This window comes from Cyprinodon tularosa, unplaced genomic scaffold, assembly GCF_016077235.1.
Source record: "Cyprinodon tularosa strain WSP-4 unplaced genomic scaffold, ASM1607723v1 ctg1184, whole genome shotgun sequence".
Lineage (NCBI taxonomy): Eukaryota > Metazoa > Chordata > Actinopteri > Cyprinodontiformes > Cyprinodontidae > Cyprinodon > Cyprinodon tularosa.
Genome location: NW_024037986.1, coordinates 80,262 through 105,663, shown reverse-complemented (window position 1 = coordinate 105,663; position 25,402 = coordinate 80,262). Strand labels below are relative to the sequence as shown.

Below are 25,402 nucleotides of genomic sequence, written 5' to 3'. Positions count from 1 at the left end.
TTGCATTTCCTTTGGAAATCAAGGTCCCAGAGTCTGGAGGAAAAGAAGAGAGGCACTTCATCCACGTTGCTTGAAGTCCAGTGTAAAGTTTCCACAGTCAGTGATGGTTTGGGGTGCCATGTCATCTGCTGGTGTTGGTCCATTGTGTTTTCTGAGGTCCAGGGTCAACGCAGCCACATACCAGGAAGTTTTAGAGCACTTCATGCTTCCTGCAGCTGACCAACTTTTTGGAGATGCAGATTTCATTTTCCAACAGGACTTGGCACCTGCACACAGTGCCAAAGCTACCAGTACCTGGTTGAAGGACCATGGTATCCCTGTTCTTAATTGGCCAGCAAACTCTCCTGACCTTAACCCCATAGAAAATCTATGGGGTATTGTGAAGAAGAAGATGCAATACACCAGACCCAACAATTCAGAAGAGCTAAAAGCCACTATTAGAGCAACCTGGGCTATCATAACACCTGAGCAGTGCCACAGACTGATCGACTCCATGCCACGCCGCATTGCTGCAGTAATACAGGCCAAAGGAGGCCCAACTAAATACTGAGTGCTGTACATGCTCATACTTTTCATGTTCATACTTTTCAGTTGGCCAACATTTCTATAAATCCTTTGTTTTTATTGGTCTTCAGTAATATTCTAATTTTCTGATATGATGAATTTGAGATTTTCATTTGTTGTCATTTGTAATCATCAAAATTAAACAAAATAAACATCTGAAATATATGAGTTTGTATGTAATGTATGAATATAATATACAAGTTTCACTTTTTAAATGGAATTACTGAAATCAATCTACTTTTTCATGATATTCTAATTTTATGACCAGCACCTGTACCAGAGGTGTCAAAAGTATTCATGTTTATTACTCAATTAGAAGTATTCATCCTACTGTTTATTATCAATTTAAGCTTTTCACTAAAAATTGTAAAAGAACAATTTTTTAAAAACTACTTCAAATCTAATGGTAAAAGAAATGCAGGAAAATATGTTAAGGACAGGTCAAACCTTATACTGGTTACTGCAAAGCCATATTAAAGGAATATTTTCTACAATCCTGGATGATCATTTCCTTTTACATATTTTTCTTAGTTTTATGACTAAGTATAGTTGAACCGTGTAAAATTAAACAGCATCATCTTGAAAATCTATTTATTTTTTAGACAATTATTTTTAAAGCCACATCGCCAGACAGGACACAGTTAAAAAGAAAAAAAAATCTATTTATTTGGTACGTAGCTAAGAAAAAGTTGGTGCTATCACAATGAAATTGTCTGGATGAAAAACAAATTATATAGATGTTTTTTATTTTCTCTTTCAAACCATCAGGCCATAATGACAATCAACTTAAACAAAACAAAACCAACAATTCTATTTTTAAAAAGGAGTAGAAAGTAAAGATATCTGCAAAAAACAAAAAAAAAACTAAAGAAAAGTTAAAACTTGTTTAAAAAATAATTACTTAAGGTATAGATAGCCAAAACTTTTAAATTACAGAAGTATTTGTACTTTGTTACTTGATACCTCTGACATCGATTGTATTTATAAATGATCAAACTATATCAGTCTACAAAGCTGGTCACAAGTAGAGATCGACCAATACTTTTTGTGATATTGCTTTAATTTTCAGTTTTAATTTTTTACACTTTGTTCCTCTGCTTGCATGATAAAACTGACAAAGATCACATGTTTCAGAAAAATAAAACAATTATAATACATTTAGAAGAAAAAAGGGAAAAAAAACATCCAGCCACAACAATAACAGTTTATACCAATGGAGGGAGTTTCAATGCATGCATTCTGCATGATCTGAGGCATGGCTGATGAACGCACTAATGAATTGGACAACGCATGAACTTGCCTGGCAATACAATAAAAAAAGAACACAAATATCAGCTGCAAATATTGGCTGACCAATGTATTGGTCTATCTCAAGGCTCAAATTTACAAACATTGCATAAAAAAAGAGACTTGAAATTATTTGCAGACTTAATATTTATAGAAAATTTGATCTGATGCATCTGTACACAGTCATATATTAACACTTATATTTCTTCCCGAGCTATAGTGTGTTGGGATATATTGCCACAATGGAGCCAAATCGATTTGATGAACCACATCAAACCCTCACCCTCCCTTTTCACAAAGAGAACAAATAAAAGTTCTGGAAAATTCCAGCCCTAACACAGCCAGCTCACACATTGACCAATCAGCTGACAAAAAGGCTGGAATCCCAGCAAGAAATACCCCTACGTCATTCAGGGTTTAAATCCAAGCGTGGAAAGGAAATCGGTCCGTTTCCCTGGGTTTCATCGCCTGTGAGGAAATGCCCAAATTTCACGTGAATTGCAAAGTCAATATTTGCCTAGAAAATGAACGTTATCCCACAAAAAATATTTCAACGTCATTGCAGCCCTGCCTTAAAAGGACCAGCTAACATCGTTTCAGTGATTGCTCCATTAACACAGGTGTGGGTGGTGATGAGGACAGGGCTGGAGATCAATCTGTCATGATTAAGTAAGAATGAAACCAGTGGACACTTTAAAAAGATGCCTGTGCTTGGCATCATTGTTTCTCTTCTGTGAGCCATGGTTATCTCTAAAGAAACACATGCAGTCATCATTGCACTAGACAAAAATGGCCTAACAGGAAAGAGAATTGCAGCTAGAAAGATTGCACCTCAGTCAACAATCTATCGAATCATCAAGAACTTCAAGGAGAGAGGTTCCATTGTTGCCAAAAAGGCTCCAGGGCGCCCAATAAAGACCAGCAAGCGCCAGGACCGTCTCTTAAAAGTGTTTCAGCAGCAGGATCGGGCTACCAGCAGTGCAGAGCTTGCTTAGGAATGGCAGCAGGCAGGTGTGAGTGCATCTGCAAGCACTGTGAGGCTGAGACTCTTGGAGCAAGGCCTGGTCTCAAGGAGGGCAGCAAAGAAGCCACTTCTCTCCAGGAAAAACATCAGGGACAGACTGATATTCTGCAAAAAGTACAGGGAGTGCACTGCTGAGGACTGGGCTAAAGTCATTTTCTCTGATCAATCCCCTTTCCGATTGTTTGGGACATCTGGAAAACAGCTTGTTCAGACAACAAAAGGCGAGCGCTACCACCAGTCTTGTCTCATGCCAACTGTAAAGCATCCTGAAACCATTCATGTGTGGGGTACTGGAATGTCCTCTTAGAGCAACTTCACCCAAACGTCCAAGAGCAGTTTGGTGATGAACAATGCCTTTTCCAGCATGATGGAGCACCTTGCCATAAAGCAAAGGTGATATCTAACTGGCTCAGGGAACAAAACAGAGAGATTTTGGGTCCAAGTCCTGGAAACTCCCCTGATCTTAATCCAATTGAAAACTTGTGGTCAATCATCAAGAGACGGGTGGACAAACGAAGACCTAGGAATTCTGACAAAATGCAGGCATTGATTGTGCAAGAATGGACTGCTATCAGTCAGGATTTGGTCCAGAAGTTGATTGAGAGCAGGCCAGGGAGAACTGCAGAGGTCCTGACGAAGAGGGGTCAACACTGCAAATATTGACTTGCTGCATAAGCTCATTCTGTCATTAAAAGCTTTTGTTACTCATATGATTGCAATTGTATTTCTGTATGTGCAGAGAACATAGATGTTAGATTTCTGTAATCCTGAATTATTAGAATAAAGACATCATTGTTTAACTTGCAGTTCGTTGTAATTTACGCACGAATGATGTATCACTCAGGCCATTTCCACCTTCTTGTGGTAATAGTTTGAAAAGCCAGTGATAAATAGTTCTTTGATTGATAATTAATAGCTCTGCTGATAACCTAGCTTAGGTCAATAAATTGGTGGGAATACCGGGATTTTAACAGCCGATCCAGGAACCATCCATTGGAGAAAGGCACAAACCCTGGTAAGTAAGCAAATTAAAGCTACAATTATTCAACTAAGAACATTAAATTGATTTCACCTCCTATTTTGAATAAGTTAAATAATTAACTACATCTCCAGTTCTAGTTAATCATTTATTCATTACCTGCAGTATATCGTTTTGCACAACAAGTGTATGGCAGCAGGAGAAATCTAATAAGTACTTGTCATTTTTGTGTTTTTGTATCATGGGCAATATTATTTCTGCCAATGTTAACTAAGCTTCTTCCACATTTTTGACATGCAAAGGTATCTCCCTTGTGTGGGTTTTCTTGTGATTATTAAAATTACTACGATACGAGTAAGTTTTTCCACATATCTTACATGAATAAGGTCTCTCACCTGTATGGGCCCTGGTGTGAACAGTTAAATAACTCATGTTAGCAAAACCTTTTCCACATGTCTTACAAGTAAAAGGTTTCTCACCTGTGTGGGTTTTGTTGTGAGCCTGTAAATAACCAATCTGAGAGAAACTTTTTCCACATGTCTTACAAGTAAAAGGTTTCTCATCTGTGTGGGTTCTGTTGTGAACCTGTAAATAACTAATCTGAGAGAAACTTTTTCCACATGTCTTACATGAAAACGGTTTCTCACCTGTGTGGGTTGTGATGTGACAATTTAAACTTTTCATACGAGTGAAACGTTCTCCACATGTCTCGCAGGAAAATGGTTTCTCACCAGTGTGGGTTTGCATGTGTTCCTTTAAATAAACAGATCTAGAGAAACCTTTTCCACATATCCTACATGAAAAGGGTTTCTCACCTGTGTGAGTTCTCAAGTGAATAGTTAAAATGGCCATCTGAGAAAAACCTCTTCCACATATCTTACAAGTATAAGGTTTCTCGCCTGTGTGGGTTCTCATGTGCTTAGTTAAGGTACCCCTTCGAGAGAAACTTTTTCCACATGTCTCACATTGAAAGGGCCTCTCAGCTGTATGGGTTTTATAATGCCGTTTCAGAGTTCTTTCACTCTTTAAGTATTTCCCACAAATTTCACATTTCAAATATCTTATCTCTTTGTCAGTTTGAGGCATATTATAAGGCTTTTCATTTCTTGGTTTTCTTTCACTCACTTTAACTTCCTTTGAAGTTAGGGTCTCCGTCAAAATGATGGACTGCTCCTTGACAGGCTGCTCTTCCTCCTGACAACTGCTTTGGTCCTTCTGGTTATTTTTAAAAGCCAAAACGCATAGTTGCCCTTTTTCTTTTACAGACAAGACAGAATCTTCTTCTTTTACTTCAATTAATACAGATGATGGTTTCTCATCTTCTTTATTCAATGGAGACCTTGGTTCATCAACTTCTTCTTTCAGTAGCAAACCTGGATCCTTTGTATCCTCATTAGTACATTTAGACTCTGGTTCCTCGCTTTCTTCTTTGATCAGAGAAGGTTCTAGGGGCTCTTTTTCTTCTTTAATCCATGGAGGTCCCTGTTCATTTTCTACTTCAAAAGGAATATGATCTGATTCCCTCTGATCTTGAGCACGATGAGATTCTGTTTCTTCTTGGTCATGGCTGGACCTCCTCACTTGGTTGCAGAGCTGTTGGATGTCCAAAGATTTGTTCTCACTGGAAATATGGGATTGCATTTGTTCTGTAAGGACAAAACAAAAAAAAGAATCTGAGCATAAGGTAACTGAAGGCATTTAGCACTAACCAATATTCTGTTGAATGTTCTCAGTCCTTCAAGAAATGACAGATTATTGGTTTTGAAAATAATAAACCATCTGAAGTCTAGTTATTGTAGTTAAAACATCATTTTTGTCTGAAGAGCTTCCTCATTATACCTTTCAGCTAAAAGGAAACTGGATCAGTTTTTGCATCCGTTCTGATAAAAATGGAGGATCCCCATAGCAACTGAATGGGCAACTTCAGTCCTCAGAAGCTGGTGTCCTGATACTTTTCAATATGTTCCTGCTCCAACACACTTAAATAACTGATATCTAGAACTCTGGAGAACCTGCATTAGAGGATGTGATGTAGGCTTTCAGGACTGGACCATCACTATATTAGAATACATTGAACACAGCGAACCTGTATATCAGCAATTCTCTGCAACAGTGCCTGGTTAGTTTGGACTAAAGTAGCATTGAAGGTTAATTTATTTTGAAAGGTTTAATTTCCGTTTTAAACTTACTAATCATTCTATATTTGTGACATCCTGAAGCCAGCTAAACCCTGAGCTGCACAAATTCATGTTTTATGTCGTATTGGACATTCTGTGTATGTGGAAATTCGTCAGTTGGAGGGACATTCCAATTCATACAGCTGTACATTTACCATGAAAACCATCTGTATAGGATAACCTGTGAAATTCTGTCAAAACTGCAAACAAAGCTGCAGGGGGCAGTTGTAGAAGAGAGTCAGATACCAGCAGACAATAGGCTGAAAGGGTGTAGCTTTTAGTATAAGTAGGAGTGAAATAAAGAGATCAACGCCCTGTTCATATGAGCAGTGGTCAGGGCAGGCATAATGTTATTGATCCTCTATATTTTGGTCTTAATGTCAATATTATTGACCAGAATACATTCTGTTAATACCTAAATATGCTTTCCCCCTTTTCTAAATTTCTCTGAAAACCTTCCCTCACAAATTAAAGAACCGGGTTAAGATCAGTAGACTCCAGCTTGGCCGCAGGAAGTGGGTGTGCTGCAGCAACCCCTAGAGGCAAGAGGGGGATTTTTTTTTTTAAATCTTAGTACAAATTTTGAAATTTTAGCGCACATTTGTAGATCTGAATACAGGTTTGTGGATTTTTTTTACACATATGCAAAGTGAATTAAAGTTATTCTACACATTCTCAGATTGTTGTACAGACACACAAAACTCCTCACACATTTTCAAAACCCCACTGCACACACAAATCTAGATAAAGACACACAATTCTCTACACAAATTTGCAAATACCGTAAATCCTCTAATATTGGCCTGTATTCCATTAGCAGCCTGGTCTCTAATGTTGGCCTGTGTCGCTGTCGGCGGAGGTAAATAGTGGGCGGACTCTGATATAATTAGAACCAACAATGTTTCTGGGCAGTCCTCAATAACTTGTGATAGTAACACACAAGTACCACAGGGGGGCAATGTTTGCTAACGAATCCAAGCCATTAGAATGGGAAGTCCCATCCTTAGTGCAGACAGTGCCACAGGCAGGAGGTCGGCTTGTTTTGTTTTTATGACCGAAATTGCAGAAAACAACTCGTGAAGTTTGTCTAGCTAGAAGAGCGAGGACGCTTTTCCCACCTTGATCTCCGCTCTTTTTCCCCGACATGTCCCTCCGTTGTCGGACTACTCGCCCCCACTTCCTCACCGCCTCGGCCGTATCTAGACCCACAGTGTATAGCGCTGACCACGCTTCAATACTGAACATAAATCAAAAATGTCTGCGTCAAGCTCACTGCCACACACAGCTGCAGGAGTATAAACAGCCAAACAATCATTCTAATCTGAAAGACAAATGTGATTACCGGTAGGTCTGGTGGTAACCAGGCAGTGTTAAAATTACAGAATGTAGTTGGCCTTCGTTGTTCTGAATTTCCCTTGAAATATATGATACTGGTAGTCTACTTCCACTTAGACTGCCTCAAATAAAATTTCGCTGTGATGGCAGGTCACCATTATTTTTATTTTTTTTTTCATATTGCCGTGCAGAAAAATTGCAGCTGCCGGAAGACGTCTGAATAATGTTCTGTACACCGTTATGGTAACTGTACTTTTTCAATAAATTAACCTAGTATTTTATAGGTTCAAAGAGACACAAAATCTCGTTTTTATTCATTCCAGTTGTAGTCTGTTTTTATCAAATAGAAATGGAGGCATGCCCCTAATTCTGGCCTCCTTCCAATAATGGCCTGGACCAAGATGTACCTGAGTGAAATAAAGGCCCCGTCCTATATTAGAGGATTTACGGTAATATTGCAACAATAATGCCCTCATACCCTTGACCTCCACACTGCTCCCCAAAGGGATGGGTTAAATGCAGAGAATTAGTTGCTTTGTTCTTGTGACATTGTAATGATAAAGTTGAGTTCCAGTTCTTCCATTCAAATTATGAGATAAACTAAAGGTCATCAATCAGTTCTAAATATTGTTGCGACAATGCCATTTTTACTGTACTGATACCATCAGTTTGAAATTGATGTGTGTGTTTATATGAAGAACTGCATACTACTTGGATGGAAAATAATTGCCATCATGGCTTTGTCAAGTTGCTGCCTACCTCTGTGAAGCAGGAAAAAGACTAATATAAAAGTGAATCCAGTAGAAGTTTGTATTGCCTACCTGGAATGGGTGACAATAGTTGAATAAACTTTTGGCTCTCAAAGTGGTATCGGTGCCCTATTTGTTGGTACTCGCCGATTCCAACACCACTATTTTAGTGCTTGATCGGGGCCCCGTCCGATACTGGTATCAGTACAACACTAGTTCTAAAACAGCATTAGATAATCCCCGGTTAATCCCTGGAGAACCACCAAACCAGATTAGCGCCTTACAAGGAGTTTTCAACCATTCTGTTTAATTTTATCTGAGTCTATTTCCTCCTCCCGCTGCAGCCAATAGTCTGTCTTACTTTTTGTTGATTAGCTTGGGTTTATGTTACATTTCTTGTCCTCATCTTTAGTAAAACAAACACATCAAAGCCCTTTTTTAAATTACTCTAGGCACAAACCAAACGTTTATCACAATGATCAGCCCACTTCAAATCAAATTAATTGATTAACATAGGGCAGCTGCGACCGGTTCTGATAGCTTCCGCGATAGTTTTAAAAGTGCTGGACTCTGCTCCTCATCTCTACGTTAACAGCTGCCAGCCGACCAAGTAACATCTGTGTCTGTGCAGTCTTTCTACCGTAATAACAGTCTACACGCATCATTTACCCGTCATTCATTACACAGTAAAATCGGGGACATTTCCAGGGCAGCTTAGCAGGGGACAGATTGTCCAAAACGGGGACTGTCCCCAGAAATCAGGGATGTCTTGTAACTGCAGCTCATAGTTCTTTTGTCCAAAAAAAACAATAACAAAAATTTCACAGCACCCCCTGTTCAAAATTACTTCTATTGGCCCTGGACCCCAGGTCTATCTGTGGCAGAACTACAGGGCTATTTACAGGGAATCTCATGATATAGAACCCTGTTTACCAACCTTTTTTGACATTTGCTACAAGCATGCTTAGTGTGAGGGATTGCCTTCGAGTCAGTGAGTCGAAGTAAATAATTGGTTTTCCTTAGACAGAAAACTTTGAATCAATTTGACTGGATGATCTGGTTGAACTGTAAAGTGCCTTGAGATGAAGTGTTGCAAATTGGTGCTATATAAAAAAAACTGAATTGAACCTGTGTATCCCTTTGGGCATTTTTTCTTACCATGAGTACGCCCTTCAGCCAAAAGTATCGATGATTGTGGAACCAACAATAACTAATTATAAAATGACTATTTTACCTAATCTTATAATTTGATAATTTCATTCTTATTTTCAATGTTGTCAGGGTGCTGCGATGGTCTGTGTGCTGGTGCAGTCTTTATTTTTCTCCCATTAGCCATACGTGGTTATTCATTTTTGGAGCACCCATTGTCAGTCACAGATCTTTGCCGAGCCTCACCGCCTCTGGTCCGCTCTCTATCCTCTCAGATTTAAGCCGCCACGCCAGTGCTCAATCGATTCCCATCTGACAGTTACTTGCAGCCACCCTACAGGCTGCCACCGGAAACGGAAATGGGGCCTGTTTACACAGTTGTAGTCTTTTCGCTTCACTCTGTGTACTCCGACGTCGAGAATCAAGAATCCACCTTTCGTATTCCATTTTCAGAGTTTTTTAAAGTGTTTAACAGAGACGTTAGCACCTCGACGTCGGAGTACACAGAGTGAAGCGAAAAGACTACAACTGTGTAAACAGGCCCCATTTCCGTTTCCGGTGGCAGGGGAATATTGACTATTCCAACAGAACTCAATGGGATTTACAAAATGCTAAATAAAACACTACAGGAACGTTTTTTCTTTACGAAACTTTTTTTGGAACGTCATTGAACAGCGCTGACGACCCGGTGAGTAGCATATTTTAAAAAAAGAACGTTTAAGGTTGTTTTAAGGACATTATCGGACATGCTCTATGCAAGCCATTCTAAAGCAGCCAGGGGGGGATTCTAAATGAGCCAAAAAGCAGAGACAGGAGCAATTGTCAAACTTTTGGTGTCGATCATTCGATTTCATCCTGGACACTACAGAAAATGGGCTTAAAGTGTTAAAAACCGAACTTCTCCTTTAAGGCAAATAGCTGCTCTCCTAAAAAGTTTAATTCTGACTTCATATATTTAACAGCCATCTCTGTCATCAACTGATAATTTTATAAATGCTGAACACAAAAGAAAAACAGTAGCTAAGACTGATTAGAAATGTAAATATGTGTTAAATTATAACTGACTTCTTCAAGCCTCACTTTCCATAATATAAACAGCGACGCTAATGTTAGCTTAGCTCATAAGAAGTTCCAAATTAAACATTCATTTTAGATCTACTGAGTGCTACTGTCTGATCACATTCATGACTTAAAATTAGGGGTGGACAATATGATGACTTAAGACCGTGTTACGATCTACACCTCTGATGATCTGTCATTATTAAGAGACAGTTTTATCAGGATCCACAGTGCTGCTGTATTTCTGCCACTGACCACATTTACATGCAACCAAAAAAAAACCTTCACTGTCTAAAGACTTTAGAAATTATACAAATCTATTGTTTAATGTAATATTCTTTTTAAAACTAAAATTAGTTTCTGTGTGCTTTTTTTCTTTTACTTTATTAGACCAGTCAAGATTTAAAAGTAATAAAACTGCACTAAGATACATTTAGAATTTTTATTTATTTAGACTGTAGTTGCTTGAAAAATGTAACTAATTTGTAATTGTTTTACTCAGGAGTTATTGCATTTTTATACTCTTTGGTGTGTTTACAACATAGAAATTAAAAACATAAGTTTGTTAGCACTGCTTTGATTCTCTAATTTTAATAAACTTGCTCATTTATTTAATTTTTCTCTTCTTTGCATGTAATTGAAGCTATGTTGGTTGTATAAAAAAAAATCGTGATAAAATCGAGATCACAATGATATAATCAAACAATCGTGATATTTTATTTTTGGCATATCGTCCAGCCCTACACAAAATAAGTTATATATTGACGGCAGGCTTTTAGCTAGCATTGCGTACGGCGTACATTGTACGCACTTTACTAACGCCTATAAACGCCTAAATTAACCTAAAATGTCCGAACCTGCCAGCAAAACATGTTTGCTTTTAGTATTCTTGTGCTTGCAGTTTGTACCACATTGCTGAAAAATACAATCTACTTCCAGCCACAACAAACAGTAGGGGGGAAACTGGGCCTGATGCAGCTGCTGCGGGGATTGTGGGAGGTCTACAGGTCTCACACAGCAAAATACTATTATTAAGGCAGGATCGTAATCTCGATGAGCTGACCGTTCTCACAATGTTTGAGGTGGACTTTCTCACATAAAAACATATTAAAAGTACTTTTTAACCAGCTGATCACAGCAAATATATCAAAGCCGCCCTCTGCCACTGAGCAGCACAGCATCAGACGCATCTTGTTGTTGCCACATCTATGCTCAGCTCCTCCTCCTCTCATTCCTATGGAGCTATGGCATAGCTAACCAACCTGGGCTCTTGAATCTCCGAACCTACTGGGTATTGCCTCAGATAGGGACCCTGTGAGACCCATCTGGCTGGGTGACAGAATTAATTGACCTGCTGGTTGTCTTTTTCACAGAGCCACATCCTTTTTCATTGAACAGGTCAGTTGTATTAGCAGCCAGGATACAACCCTCCCTGTTTGACTATCCGGTTCATGGCAGCCTTCTGTTCTCATACAGCTGCACTCTGATGTTGGTCAATAAATTATTTTGGCAACTAAAAAGTTACAACGATGTTGTTTTGTTAAATTTTGGCCAGAAGAATCCTAATAAGACCTTCAGCTCTTATTCTGTAACCCAACACCAACTCTTCTTTACACCTTCCAAGAACCAGATATAAAACAGGAATCAAATATCCAATGTCCACTCATTAAACTGGATTTTTATATGCTTTATTAATAAATTGTTAGCAGAGGATAAGCAGCATCAGCAATTAGTACATCCAAAATCAAAAAATATGAATCCAATAAAAATCTAAACTAATCCTATTTAAACTGATCACTGAAGGGGAGGCTTTCCAAATTCAGGTTGGGGGGCAGACAACTCATATTACAGATGGTTGATGAAAGTCTCTGATGCCCGAGCAAAAGGTGGATCTTCCTTTTTCTTAGTGGAGAGGGCCTATCACTATGGACAGGACTGATCGCAGTTCATGGATGTCGCAAGAGCATGAACGAAAAAAAAAAAAAAAAACAGCCTCCATGCAAATGGAATAATAAAAAAAAAAATTGCATAATAATCCAAAGTGGAACATTTGAATAATCTTTTCTAAAAATGTGTATAATAATCCAAACCTGGAAATCTCACATAATCCTTTCAAAAAAGGCGAATAAACATCCAACCTGGTAACCCAAAAAGAAGGAGAAAGTAAAAACCTATTCAAGAACATGAGGAATAAACTAGACTGGAATCCAAAAAGAAGGAAAAAGTCAAATTAATCCTAGTCAAAATATGTAGAGTTAAAACTAGACTGCCAAAAAGAATAAAAATAAAACTACTTTGATCCAAAAAGAATAAAAACGTAAAAATAATCTTCTCACAAAAATTTAGAGGAAAACTGGACTGGAAGACAAAAGGAAAAAAAAAAAAATCCACATTCACTGTGAGTTCTGTCCCCAACTTCACATACCAGGTAGAAACTTCAAAGGCTACGTTCACACTGCAGCCTGAAGGGACCCAAATTGATTTTTTTGGCCCATATGCGACCTGGATCTGATATTTTCATGGCAGTCTGAACAACTAAGGCTACGTTCACACTGCAGGCCTTAATGCTCAATTCCGATTTTTTTGTGAAATCGGATTTTTTTGCGTGTCCGTTCACACTTCCAAGTATATCCGACTTGTATGTGATCTACTGTGTGAACTGAAAGTGTCCAACCGAAGTGTCCCGCATGCGCACTCGAGGACGCGATGACGTCACATGTAGCAAGCGTCCTCAGTGTTTGCGGAAGTAAACATGACTCGTAATACCGCAGCGTATATTGCGTTCTTTAAGTTATTCTCCAACAGGAGCAGGCACATTACGAACGAAATCTTTTTAAGAAGATCAAAAAGAAAGACCCGGTTCCGGTAAGACCCTTCGAGTTTGGTCTGAATCGAGCTATCTTTCCAAATACAAATTAAGTCAGCAACCTCACTTTCTTTCCATTGACTGCTCTCTGTGTTATCTTCCGCCATGGTTGTTAGTTTTTCCCACCTCCGCTTAGTAGGACGCAGATTAGTAACGTTTAGTAACATTTGTCAAGTATCAATGACGTATAGGTCGGATGAATGCGACCACAGACACAGGTCGCATTTGAAAAGATCAGATACGTATCGGATTCAGGACCACATATCCAAGTGGCCTGGGTCGCATTTGAAAAAATCCGATCTGTGTCGTTCAGACTGTCATAAAAAGATCAGATACAGGTCACATATGGGCAAAAAAATCGGAATTGGGTCACTTCAGGCTGCAGTGTGAACGTAGCCTAAGATCCGATATTTTCCAATCCAGGCCACTTGGCTCTTTGGTCCTGAATCCGATACGAATCTGATCTTTTCAAATGCGACCTGTGTCTGAACAGCCAGGTCACATTCATCCGACCTGAACTTCATTAACACCCGACAAAGGTCACTATTCTGCGTCTTGCGACACGGAAGCGGCAAGAAAAACAACCATGGCAGATCATGATGCGGAGAGCAGTATTTATGTTTAACAAATTGAAAAGATTGATTTTTTATGGTTGGAAAAGACCGCTAGATGCGCGCCGGCAGTACCATCCATGTTTACTTCTGTAAACACAGAGCACGCTGGCCTGTGACATCATTGCGTTCACTACTGTGCATGCGGGACACTTGCACTGTATGACTGCAGTTCAAACAGGAGATCACATAAAAGTCGCATATATTTGGAAATATGAACAGCAACGTGAAAAAATCGGATTTCACAAAAAAGTCAGAATTGAGCATCAAGCCCTGCAGCGTGAAATCAACGTTGGTTTAAAAAAGAGAGAAGGCGGGCAAACTGGCTCAGCTTCGAACCCCATCATAACGGTGTTTCCCCTTCTCGGCTGTTTATCCCATCTCTGAGGCAAAGATTGAGCAAACTAAAATAGCATCCAGCTCATTTTATATCTTAAACTTCTTGCAGCCTCTCTGTCCATGCTAAACGGCAGTACTGCTCACATGTACAACACTTCCCCTTTTTTCAGTTGCAAAGACTTGCTGTCTTCTCCCAGGGTTCCTACAGCATAAGGCAAGTTAAATTCAAGACTTTTTAGATTTTTAAATGCCACTTGAAATACAAATTTAAGACCAAATTCACAAGAAACACAAGAAAAACCTGCTTGCGACAACTTAACCCAAAGGTTTATTTAACATAAACCACTGCACTAATGTTTCAAATTTTGAAAAGCTTCCCATACAGGAAGAAAGCTAAAAACACACAAATGACAGATTTATTTGAACAACTATTTAACTGAATTCACAAACTTTGTTTTAGCAGGGAACAAAACAAATCAGTTTTAAAGCCACAACATAACCAGTGCTAGGTCTTTTATGCAGCTATTATACCAATTAAGGCCTTAGATTTATTTTGAAGAAATCAATGCCTTTTAAGACTTTTTAAGGACCGCGGGAACCCTGTCTCCATTCCCGTAAATTATTATATATTAAAATAAAAGAAGATTCCATACTTGGATATAGGTTTCTAAAATAACTAACAGACTAAGAACCTTTGCATGCATGCTTTCAAAGGATTACAATATTTGATTCTTCTTTCAAACACTGCCATTTATTCTTCACAGACATCCTTTGTGTATTTTACAGGTTTTAGCCCCAATCTTTACGAGGTTTGCAGAAATTAGTTGCCAGCTGGATCAGACAGTATCTTAATTTTCAAAGATCTATGTATTTTTTTTATCTTCGTCTTTATCAAAAAATAAACAATATGAAATATGCAATGAAATACTTTGTTTGGATGTAATTTCGGGATTCCTTTGGGTAAAATTAAAGAAGGTTTAGCATCACCTCTTGTGAGCTGGAACAAATAAATTCTTGATAGTTAGACAAAGGAATGTTTTAAGGTTGGAAGAGGATGACCAGCCCCATATAGTTTAATATTTAGCGAGAGCAGGAAGAGCCATATACTGCTGAGAATGAACCATCGATGTGGAGCATAAAGTGCAGACTGAGTTTTCCTGCACAACCTGAAAAGCAGAGTTTGTGAGAGTTAAACTCGCAAAACCAGACGATTCCGGCTTATTTTCACCCCTGCTGCTGCTGCATGGTCTATCTGTCATCATGCAGAATGTGCGGTGCTGCACGCCATGTTGGCTGCGTGATCAAACAAGACGCAGCAGCATGGCTGGTACTGCTTAGCTTGTCTAACAGATTACAACACAATGTTGGATTTTAAATCTCTGACCAACTGCCTGTAATTTTTATTTAGTCTCATCTCATTGATGAAAACTCAAACCAATGACTAGTCATGTTTTAGTCATCAAAGATCCGTGTTTAGCCCGTCAGTTCTAATTATTGTCATGAAAAAAAAAGGTGACTAAATCATTTCGTCATCGTTAACGAAAACAACACTGATCAGGACTTAACTGGATGTGCTTCAGGAACGTCTAAGTTGCTCTTGAGGCGCATCTGAGCTTAATGTGGACAAGCATCAAAAATGAAACAGCAGATGCTTTTTTTGATGCTCAGATCACATGTGGTGTGAACGTAGCATTACACTTTCTGATTGTTTGAATTAATCTATGAAACATAATGCTGCACCTAAAAATGATCTAATGTCTTCCTTATGAAACCACCTCTATTCAAGCACACATGCGTCCCATAATAAGCACAAAAGTAGTTGTTGTAACAAAGACAGAAAGTTGGCTGCATTCCATCTCAAAACCAATGAACTGGAGTTTCGGAAAGTCTGAGTTAGGGCTGCAACTAATGATTATTTTAAAAATCGATGAATCGGACGATTATTTTTTCGATTAATCGATGAATCGGACAAAAAATATTTTTTATATTAACCTCTTTATTCCAAAATAAACATTTTAGACAGAACAAACAAGCACACAAGTACAGGTTGCTCATTAACTGTCCTGGTGCAATATGAAAAATAAATGTTTGTTTTAAAACTACGCAAACTTACATGAGAAATGTAGCTGTACATCCACAAAATATAGGCTACTTTGTTTCATAAAGCGCAAAAAAAGGCATTTTTGTTTTTAAAAGCCCCTAAGGCCGCGGTTCTCAAAGTGTGTGGCGCGACCCACTGGTGGGGAATTGAGACGTGACAGGTGGGGCGCGCCAAGTTCCGGTGTGTGTGTGTGTGTGTGTGTGTGTGACTATAAATGTAGAACGTGTGAGAGCAAACTGTCCTTATAGCTGTATGTTGCCGCTTTTTAGACCAATCAAACCCACAAAGTAATCATTACTAGCCTACATGCAGTCTAATTAAAAGAACATTAGATATGAGAAAAATTTCACCTGGAACTGAAGTGCCAAAATAATGATTGACGTGACGTCGGCATATTATTTTTGTAACAGAATAAACTTTCGCGCCCCAGTGTTGCCAACTCGGCGACTTTGTCGCTATATTTCAGACCCCTCCAGCGACTCTTTTTCAAAAAAACAAATCTATCGCCTTTTGGAGACTCTTACGTGAAAGCACGTATCGTTCCTTTTCTTGTCCTCCAGCGGCAGGTGCTGCCATGGGGCGCCTCCCCCATCCCAACCCCGTTCTCCCCCGCTATTGTAGGAGTCCCTCTCAGGTTGATCATAAATAACTGAATTTGAAATATTTTATCTTAAATAAATAACGGCGTTTGATTCACACAGCCACATGTTCATGTTTCTGGTTAGGAGTGGAGAGGGAGTATCCACTCATCGGGCAGAGAGCTGTGTGCATTCTTCTTCCCTTTGCCACATCATGTCTCTGTGAGATGGGCTTTTTATGGAGAGATATTTGTGCCATCGGTTTGAGCGCGCAGGAACCAATCCGAGCGCGCAGTGAGACAACACGCGCGCGCGCGCAAAACCGGTCTGGCGCGCGCTCAACTCTGAAAAACCCTCTCAACACACTGTTCTCGCGCTCAGTTTCATCTCTGCGCGTGCTCGAATCCGTCTCTGCTCGCGCTCGCTCGACCTGCTCTCTCTCCGCGCTCAACACCAGCTGTGCGCTCAGCTGTTTCTCCGCTCGCTCGACTCTCTGCGCTCGCAACTTCAGCAATGTATGTAAATGAACCATACCATCAGCCAATCACACCCAGCTTCTTTTCATCCAATGAAAGCATTCCTTCCTTCTTCTTCTTTTCTATCATGGCGGATCGCAAGCAACTTTAAGGTGCATACCGCCACCTACTGTTCATGAGTGTGTAGCAACATTGTTTTACAGCTATTAAATTCTATTTTTTAATTTTGCATTCTGAAGATAACTAAATAATGCTTTCCTTAATCTATAAACATCCTTTATATTTCCTTTATTTCCCAATAATCCTTTAAGACTCCATTCTTGGCCTGTCATTTCAACTACTCTTCTCAATTTTTCCCTTTCAGGTTCATATGTTTTACAGTTCATTAATATGTAAGCATTCGTTCCAAATACTACATCCGGTTAGATGAAAAAAAATACATAAATAAATAAAAACACAATCAGGAAAATCAAACAACTCTTACAGTTATTTTGTCAACATTCCTAAGATAGTACTATAAAATATCTTGAATTATCTCAAATAAACTTCAGTAAAACAGTTATTAGATCATTGCCTCATCCATCTCTTTTACCTGCTATTGACATGGATTTAAATTTGATGTTTTAAAAGAAAAATAAGGAGGATATTTCAGGTTCCAGTATGGTTCAACAATATATAGATAAAAAATATTATGGATATGTTAAATTTTTTATGGATGCTTCAAAATATTCCAATATTAGGAATGGTGTTTTGTTTTAGTTTCATAATTTATTTTTAAATCGGGTAAAAGAATCAGTGATGGAATTCAGCCTACAAAGGAGAAATGTTTTGGATCATATTGGCCTTACAATGGATTGAAGAAATCGTTCCATTAAGAAGTTTAGTTTGCTCTGATTTTAGATCAGCGACTGTTATATTAATTTAAACGCAATTATTCAGACAGCAGACCTGATCTGAAATTTAACAATTATTATTTAGAAGACCTTTTACAGATGGACTCTAAATAAGAGGGTTATTCTTTATTATATATATTAAAAATAATAATTTGATAAACAGGATTTTTCAGTTGGTGGCGGTAATTGTTGTTTGCCAACCTCCATAAAAAACAACAAAAAGAAGAAACACCCGCCACAAAAGCTAAGAGTAAGGCCAATATGATCCAAAACATTATCTATATACTGTTGAACCATACTTGAACCTGAAATATCCTCCTTATTTTTCTTTTAAAACAGCAAATTTAAATCCATGTCAATAGCAGGTAAAAGAGATGGATGAGGCAATGATCTAATAACTGTTTTACTGAAGTTTATTTGAGATAATTCAAGATATTTTATAGTACTATCTTAGGAATGTTGACAAAATAACTGTAAGAGTAGTTTGATTTTCCTGATTGTGTTTTTATTTATTTATTTTTTTTTTTTTCATCTAACCGGATGTAGTATTTGGAACGAATGCTTACATATTAATGAACTGTAAAACATATGAACCTGAAAGGGAAAAATTGAGAAGAGTAGTTGAAATGACAGGCCAAGAATGGAGTCTTAAAGGATTATTGGGAAATAAAGGAAATATAAAGGATGTTTATAGATTAAGGAAAGCATTATTTAGTTATCTTCAGAATGCAAAATTAAAAAATAGAATTTAATAGATGTAAAACAATGTTGCTACACACTCATGAACAGTAGGTGGCGGTATGCACCTTGAAGTTGCTTTCGAACCGCCATGATAGAAAAGAAGAAGAAGGAAGGAATGCTTTCATTGGATGAAAAGAAGCTGAGTGTGATTGGCTGATGGTATGGTTCATTTACATACATTGCTGAAGTTGCGAGCGCAGAGAGTCGAGCGAGCAGAGAAACAGCCGAGCGCACAGCTGGTGTTGAGCGCGGAGAGAGAGCAGGAGAGCAAGCGCGAGCAGAGACGGATTCGAGCACGCGCAGAGATGAAACTGAGCGCGAGAACAGTGTGTTGAGAGGGTTTTTCAGAGTTGAGCGCGCGCCAGACCGGTTTTGCGCGCGCGCGTGTTGTCTCACTGCGCGCTCGGATTGGTTCCTGCGCGCTCAAACCGATGGCACAAATATCTCTCCATAGCTTTTCAGCTGTTGCTTCAATGAAAACAAAATACAGATCTCAGCAGAACATTGAGCATGACTTGAGAGTGGCAGTATCAAGCCTGCAACCCCGTTTTGAGAAACTGCAATGCAAAACAGGCTCATTGCAGCCACTAATGCAGGGATAAATATACCTGTATTGCCAGATGGATTTCACTTCTTTTCTTTTATTAACAGATTGCAGAGTGGAACTTTAATTTTTTCTATCTTTGAGCTTGATACAAATTTTGACACAGCTGCATTTTTATTTTCTTTATTTTTGAGCTTGCTGTTATTTGATGTAGATAGTTTGTATTTAGATACTACTTGTTACTTCAATAAAATTGGAACATTTTAAGATTGTTGAATATTTCATTAGCATTGTGTTGGGGCGATGGGGACAGGCGGGGCTTGAAAATTCCCCCTTGTCCAAAGTGGGGAATGACAGAAAAAGTTTGAGAACCACTGCCCTAAGGGGTTCAAACAATAGGCCCCCCCATTTCAACAAATGAGTTTTTTTTAGACTAGAAGAGTTCTGCCTTTTAAGACAGGAAAGTATAGCAGTTAAAGTTGCTACTTGAGAAAATACTGAACCATAGAGATAAAAATAGCCCTGTGATTCAAATTATAAATTGTATTTGGAATAAAAATGAGAGAACTAGGGGTGCTAAAAAACACATCCTCCAAAGACAGATATTTACATGGGAATGTGGCAAATATAATTAATTGACATATTACTGATCTTGCTGGATTTAATTCTGCTTTACTTCCATAAATAGCAGGATCTTCTTTACTTTATCTTCGCCAGAAGATTTAAACTTTAAAAGCCTTGCCCTCATAATTTGCAAGTTAATTTATTTATAAAGAAAATATAAACGCTGCTTAAACTAATTCAAATGAAATTAAAAGTAAAATAAGTAGCCAACCTTATCACTGTCTGTAAACTACTAACAAGGTAAGGAAAGCATCAGATGAGCTACCTGAGAAACTAACGTTACGTTTCCCCACTTTAAAACCAAACAAACATGGTGGTTCCGTGCCATGTTCATTTGTTTTGACAAAAGTTGCATGTTACGACTTTTTTCACTTTACAAAACGCAGGCTATTTTAATTATTGCGATCAATTTGCGCCGTCAATCCCAGCATATGCGCGCTTCATTTGCAGTCTGGACACTGAGGGTAAACATCCTGCAGCTCTGACTGCAGCGCTGAGAGGGACTCCTGCGGAAGCGGGAGAACGGGGGATGGGAAGGCGCCCCACGGCAGAGTAGGAACGATACATGCTTTCACGTAAGAGTCTCCAAAAGCCGCCAGTGACACCGTAATAAGTCGCCAGATTTGTGGCTAGTCACTCGCTCTGTCGTATTTTTTTTCTTCCCCCGTTTCAGTCAAGTGGATGAGATGACGGTGGCTGCGGATGACGCATTAATCGCGCAACACAACTAATCGATGATGAAATTCGTTGCCAACGCTTTTAAAATTCAATTTTTATCGATTTTATCGATTCGTTGTTGCAGCCCTAGTCTGAATTTCAACATTTTCAGGGGGAGGATACCCTCACCATGCAAAGCCTAAATACACAAAGGCAAACACCCTTTGAATATTGCTAGCTAAAAGCCAGATTGATGGCTTTACTTAACCAACTATTACCTATTACTTTTAACCTGAAGATGCTAAGTAAGAAGTGTTTTAAGAGGAAAAAAAGCCCATTTCTAAACAGATCTTTTGCAGAAAAATAAGTATTGAAACTAAAAAATAAGTATTGAAAATGTAATCACTTTAAATTAGTAATGTGAATTTTTAGCGTGAAGAGAAAATAACAAATAAAATTTCAACTGCGTAGAAATAATGACAATGAACTTCTATTTAGGTCAAAAATGTGTTTTGAATATATTTTAACACTGAAACAGTAAGTACAAACATACAACATTTAACTTTAAGTGGCATTTTTAATTCAAATCCCAGCGACACAGATTTACTACCATAAATTTTATCAAAACCATAATTTGCAAATAAGGAATGTTTGGCCCCCAGGAACTTGGGACCCTAGGCAACTGGGAATTGCCCAATGGTAAATCTCCCCCTGCTTCAGTGCATGCATGGAGCCCATACAGCAAAACGTGCGTCATTTCAAGAAAGTCATGTGACCGATACAGGAGTTGTTTATGATCGACTCACTAACCTGTGTTTAAAAACTTGTCACCATGATGCATTTGCTAAAAAAAAAAAAAAAAAAATCTCATCTTTTGCTGTTGATCATTAAAACTATGAACAATTTTGGAGCAGCTTAAAAGGAATAGGAACGTTTCAGCCGTTGCGTTTTTATTAAATTTTTCTCATTGAGTTATCCTTCTCCTCTCAGTTATCACTCCACTTATCTGAATTAAAGTTCATTTCAAACTGACTCTTAGTTTATTTACTGTACTTATTGTTTTAAAACCATGATTTAAAATACTCGTCGACAAGCATCCCCATTCACATTTTCCTCTAAATCTTCAATTTATGACAAAATATAAAAAATATTTTTAACTTAAACATAGATATGAAGTCATACAATATAACCTACAATAAGTAAAATTATATCATTGTTTTAGGTCATCAAATCAATTCAGTTTAGTCTGTCCAATGAGCTGCCTGTAGTGTCTTTAAATGTCCAGCAGGTGGCAGTATTCTGTGAGACAGTATTAATGCAGTATCAATAGTTTGGCACTGAGTCAAAACGCTTTAGCATGTCTCTTTAACCAATCACTAATAAAAATTGATCTAACTGAATGACCGTTTAGTAGCTTCTTACCGATTCTGTTGAGTTTTATCTGAGGTTTCCAGTAGATTTCCATCAGTCTGATGTCTTCCTCATAGCGGAGGATGGTTTTTTCAACCTCTGTGAAGATTTCTTCAGCAGCAACAGTTAGTCGCTCTCTGATAAACTCCCTCAGATGTGGAACTGAAGACATTGTTGCTGAAATATTCGGCAGAGAGACGGGAAAAAAAAACAAAGCTTCAATCTGATTCCGCACTACCGCTTCCGCGCGCTTTTTGGTTTACTTCCTGTTTCTTCTCCTTCTTTGTAGGTTTTTCTTGGCGGTTGACAAACTGCAAGTGCGCATTACCGCCCCCACTGATCTGGAGTGTGAACTGGAACGACTCTATCTTCTTCATCTCGTTGGGTTTATTGGCGGTTGGCAACAAACATTTAGTAGCATTAACGCCAATGTATGGAGTTTGGTTCGTGATGGACTATCTACTGAATGAACATATATATGATTTATAAGGGAAAAAAGAAAAGAAACAAACAAACAATAAAACAATAAAACAAACTACATACTTATACACAACTTTGTATTCTACCTGTCTATATGATACAGACATTCATGCTCTCTATAATCAAATTCTATGAAATAATTTAGTTTTCTTTAAAAATCTAATAATTATTTGTATATGTTTACTCCCTAAATTCTTCCTCAAAATATCTTATAAATTAATCTTTTTCCTAATACATTCAAACTCTCTCCTCATATATCTTCTCTCGCTTTCATATTTATGACATTCTAGAATAGCATATTCTATTGTTTCGTATTTTCCTTAGTGATCAAATTTGCAGTGGTGTCAAAAGGTCACACATTTGTTATTTAAGTAGAAGTATAGATACTGCAGTTTAAAAACACTGGTAAAAGTTGAAGTATCAACTTGACCTCCTTACTCAAGTAAAAGTGAAAAATTATGTGCTCCAAAAACTACTTAAAATATAAAAGGATAAAGTAACCTTTAAAAAAAAACAGCCAAATGCCACTATATTAATTGAAAGCTCAATTTTTTGACAATTTCAAAAAATTCTTTGAGATGGAGCCAAGGATGAGGGAGGTCTTGTTGGTCTCCGTCTCCCGATACGCTCTCGCCTGTGTCCGACCTTTCAGAGATTTCAACATCTTTTTCTGAATCCAACATATGTGCTGGAACATAAATACAACTATCAAACCCATATTTTTATTCTGGATAATGTATGAAATATATCTAATAGAATGTCCATCCTACTATCTGATTGATCATATTTTAAACTTAATATTGCAAAGCTTACTTATTACTGTTTTTAATGGTTTAAAGTCTTTTACCCAGTTAGAGCTAGTAAAGCAAATAATATTGCCAACATTTCGCCTGTGTATCGTGATAATCCATCTGAAATTCATTTCCTATTTTGAATTCTGGTATTACAAAAGCTATTCCCATTTACCTTGTTATTTTTGATGTATCTGTATAACTTTGAATATATTCATAATAACTGTCTACCGTGTACAATTTACCTTGTTTCTTTTCCATTAGTGACATATCTACTATTGCTTCTAGTAGAATCCATGGAGGTATAACTGATATTGGTGTTGTCTGAGTTATTTCTAAATTGGTCTTTTTAAATTCTTTTATTTTCTTTTCAACTGTCCATCCAAAGCTTATAATTTATTTATTTTCCTTTTTTCAACATGGATTTTAAAATTTCCCAAGCTGGATGATTCAATTCAATTCAGTTTATTCATATAGCACCAGTTCACAACACAAGTCATCTCAAGGCACTTTACAGTTCAACCAGATCATACAGTAAAAATTATTCAAAGTTTTCTATCTAAGGAAACCCAGTTGATTGCATTGACTCATTGACTAAAATACAATCCCTCACACTAAGCATGCTTGTAGCCACAGTAGAGAGTAAAAACTCCCTTTTAACAGGAAGAAAACTCCAGCAGAACCAGGCTCAGTGTGAGCGGCCATCTGCCGAGGCCGACTGGGGTTCAAGGAGACAGAAGCAGAGATACAAAAAGCAGCTGTAAAAGGCGGCCCCGTCCAGGAAACACACAGCCAGGCAGACGAGCTCCGAGCCAGCTCCCATGCCAGAGGATGAAGAGCGCACATCCAGTCAGTCACGGTCAGAGAAACAGGACTACACTGGAAAACAGGCCGATCTCCAGCATCTATAAACAAGGGTGTTGATGGCAGCAGCACAGCTGATATTTCTCTCCAGGATGGTGTCACAGCCAAACAGGAACAGACGAGGCAAAGCTACTCTGAGAAAAAGCAGAGAGAGCATAACGTTAGAGATATGTGGCGGTAACGTTTGGTTTCTCTAAATTCAATTCAATTCCGTTTATTTATATAGCGCCAAATTCACAACACATGTCATCTCAAGGCACTTTACAGTTCAACCAGATCATACAGTAAAAATGATTCAAAGTTTTCTATCTAAGGAAACCCAGTTGATTGCATTGACTCATTGACTAAAATACAATCCCTCACACTAAGCATGCTTGTAGCCACAGTAGAGAGTAAAAACTCCCTTTTAACAGGAAGAAAACTCCAGCAGAACCAGGCTCAGTGTGAGCGGCCATCTGCCGAGGCCGACTGGGGTTCAAGGAGACAGAAGCAGAGATACAAAAAGCAGCTGTAAAAGGCGGCCCCGTCCAGGAAACACACAGCCAGGCAGACGAGCTCCGAGCCAGCTCCCATGCCAGAGGATGAAGAGCGCACATCCAGTCAGTCACGGTCAGAGAAACAGGACTACACTGGAAAACAGGCCGATCTCCAGCATCTATAAACAAGGGTGTTGATGGCAGCAGCACAGCTGATATTTCTCTCCAGGATGGTGTCACAGCCAAACAGGAACAGACGAGGCAAAGCTACTCTGAGAAAAAGCAGAGAGAGCATAACGTTAGAGATATGTGGCGGTAACGTTTGGTTTCTCTAAATTCAATTCAATTCCGTTTATTTATATAGCGCCAAATTCACAACACATGTCATCTCAAGGCACTTTACAGTTCAACCAGATCATCCAGTCAGATTGATTCAAAGTTTTCTATCTAAGGAAAATCAGTTGATTGCATTGACTCATTGACTCAAATACAATCTAAAGTGTATATCTGCCATGTGGGGACTATAAATCTGATAGGATTTTTTTTATTTCTAATTGCTATTTTGCACGATATGCTTAATTAAGTATTTTTTGTTGTTAAATATAAGAGATTTTGCAGATATACTTTT

The 25,402-nt window shown here is 38.3% G+C and overlaps 1 protein-coding gene across 1 annotated transcript; it reads right to left on the bottom strand.

Annotated features, from left to right (window-relative positions):
• Positions 1 to 842: 842 nt before the first annotated feature.
• Positions 843 to 22,528, bottom strand: LOC119771807 (oocyte zinc finger protein XlCOF6-like). The gene is made up of 2 exons (XM_038267971.1): positions 22,176 to 22,528; positions 843 to 5,500 (listed from the first exon to the last, which is right to left on the bottom strand). Exons 1-2 carry the CDS (start codon positions 22,333 to 22,335, stop codon positions 4,125 to 4,127), a joined length of 1,536 nt encoding a protein of 511 aa, XP_038123899.1. The 5' UTR covers positions 22,336 to 22,528; the 3' UTR covers positions 843 to 4,124.
• Between the last annotated feature and the right edge of the window lie 2,874 nt (positions 22,529 to 25,402).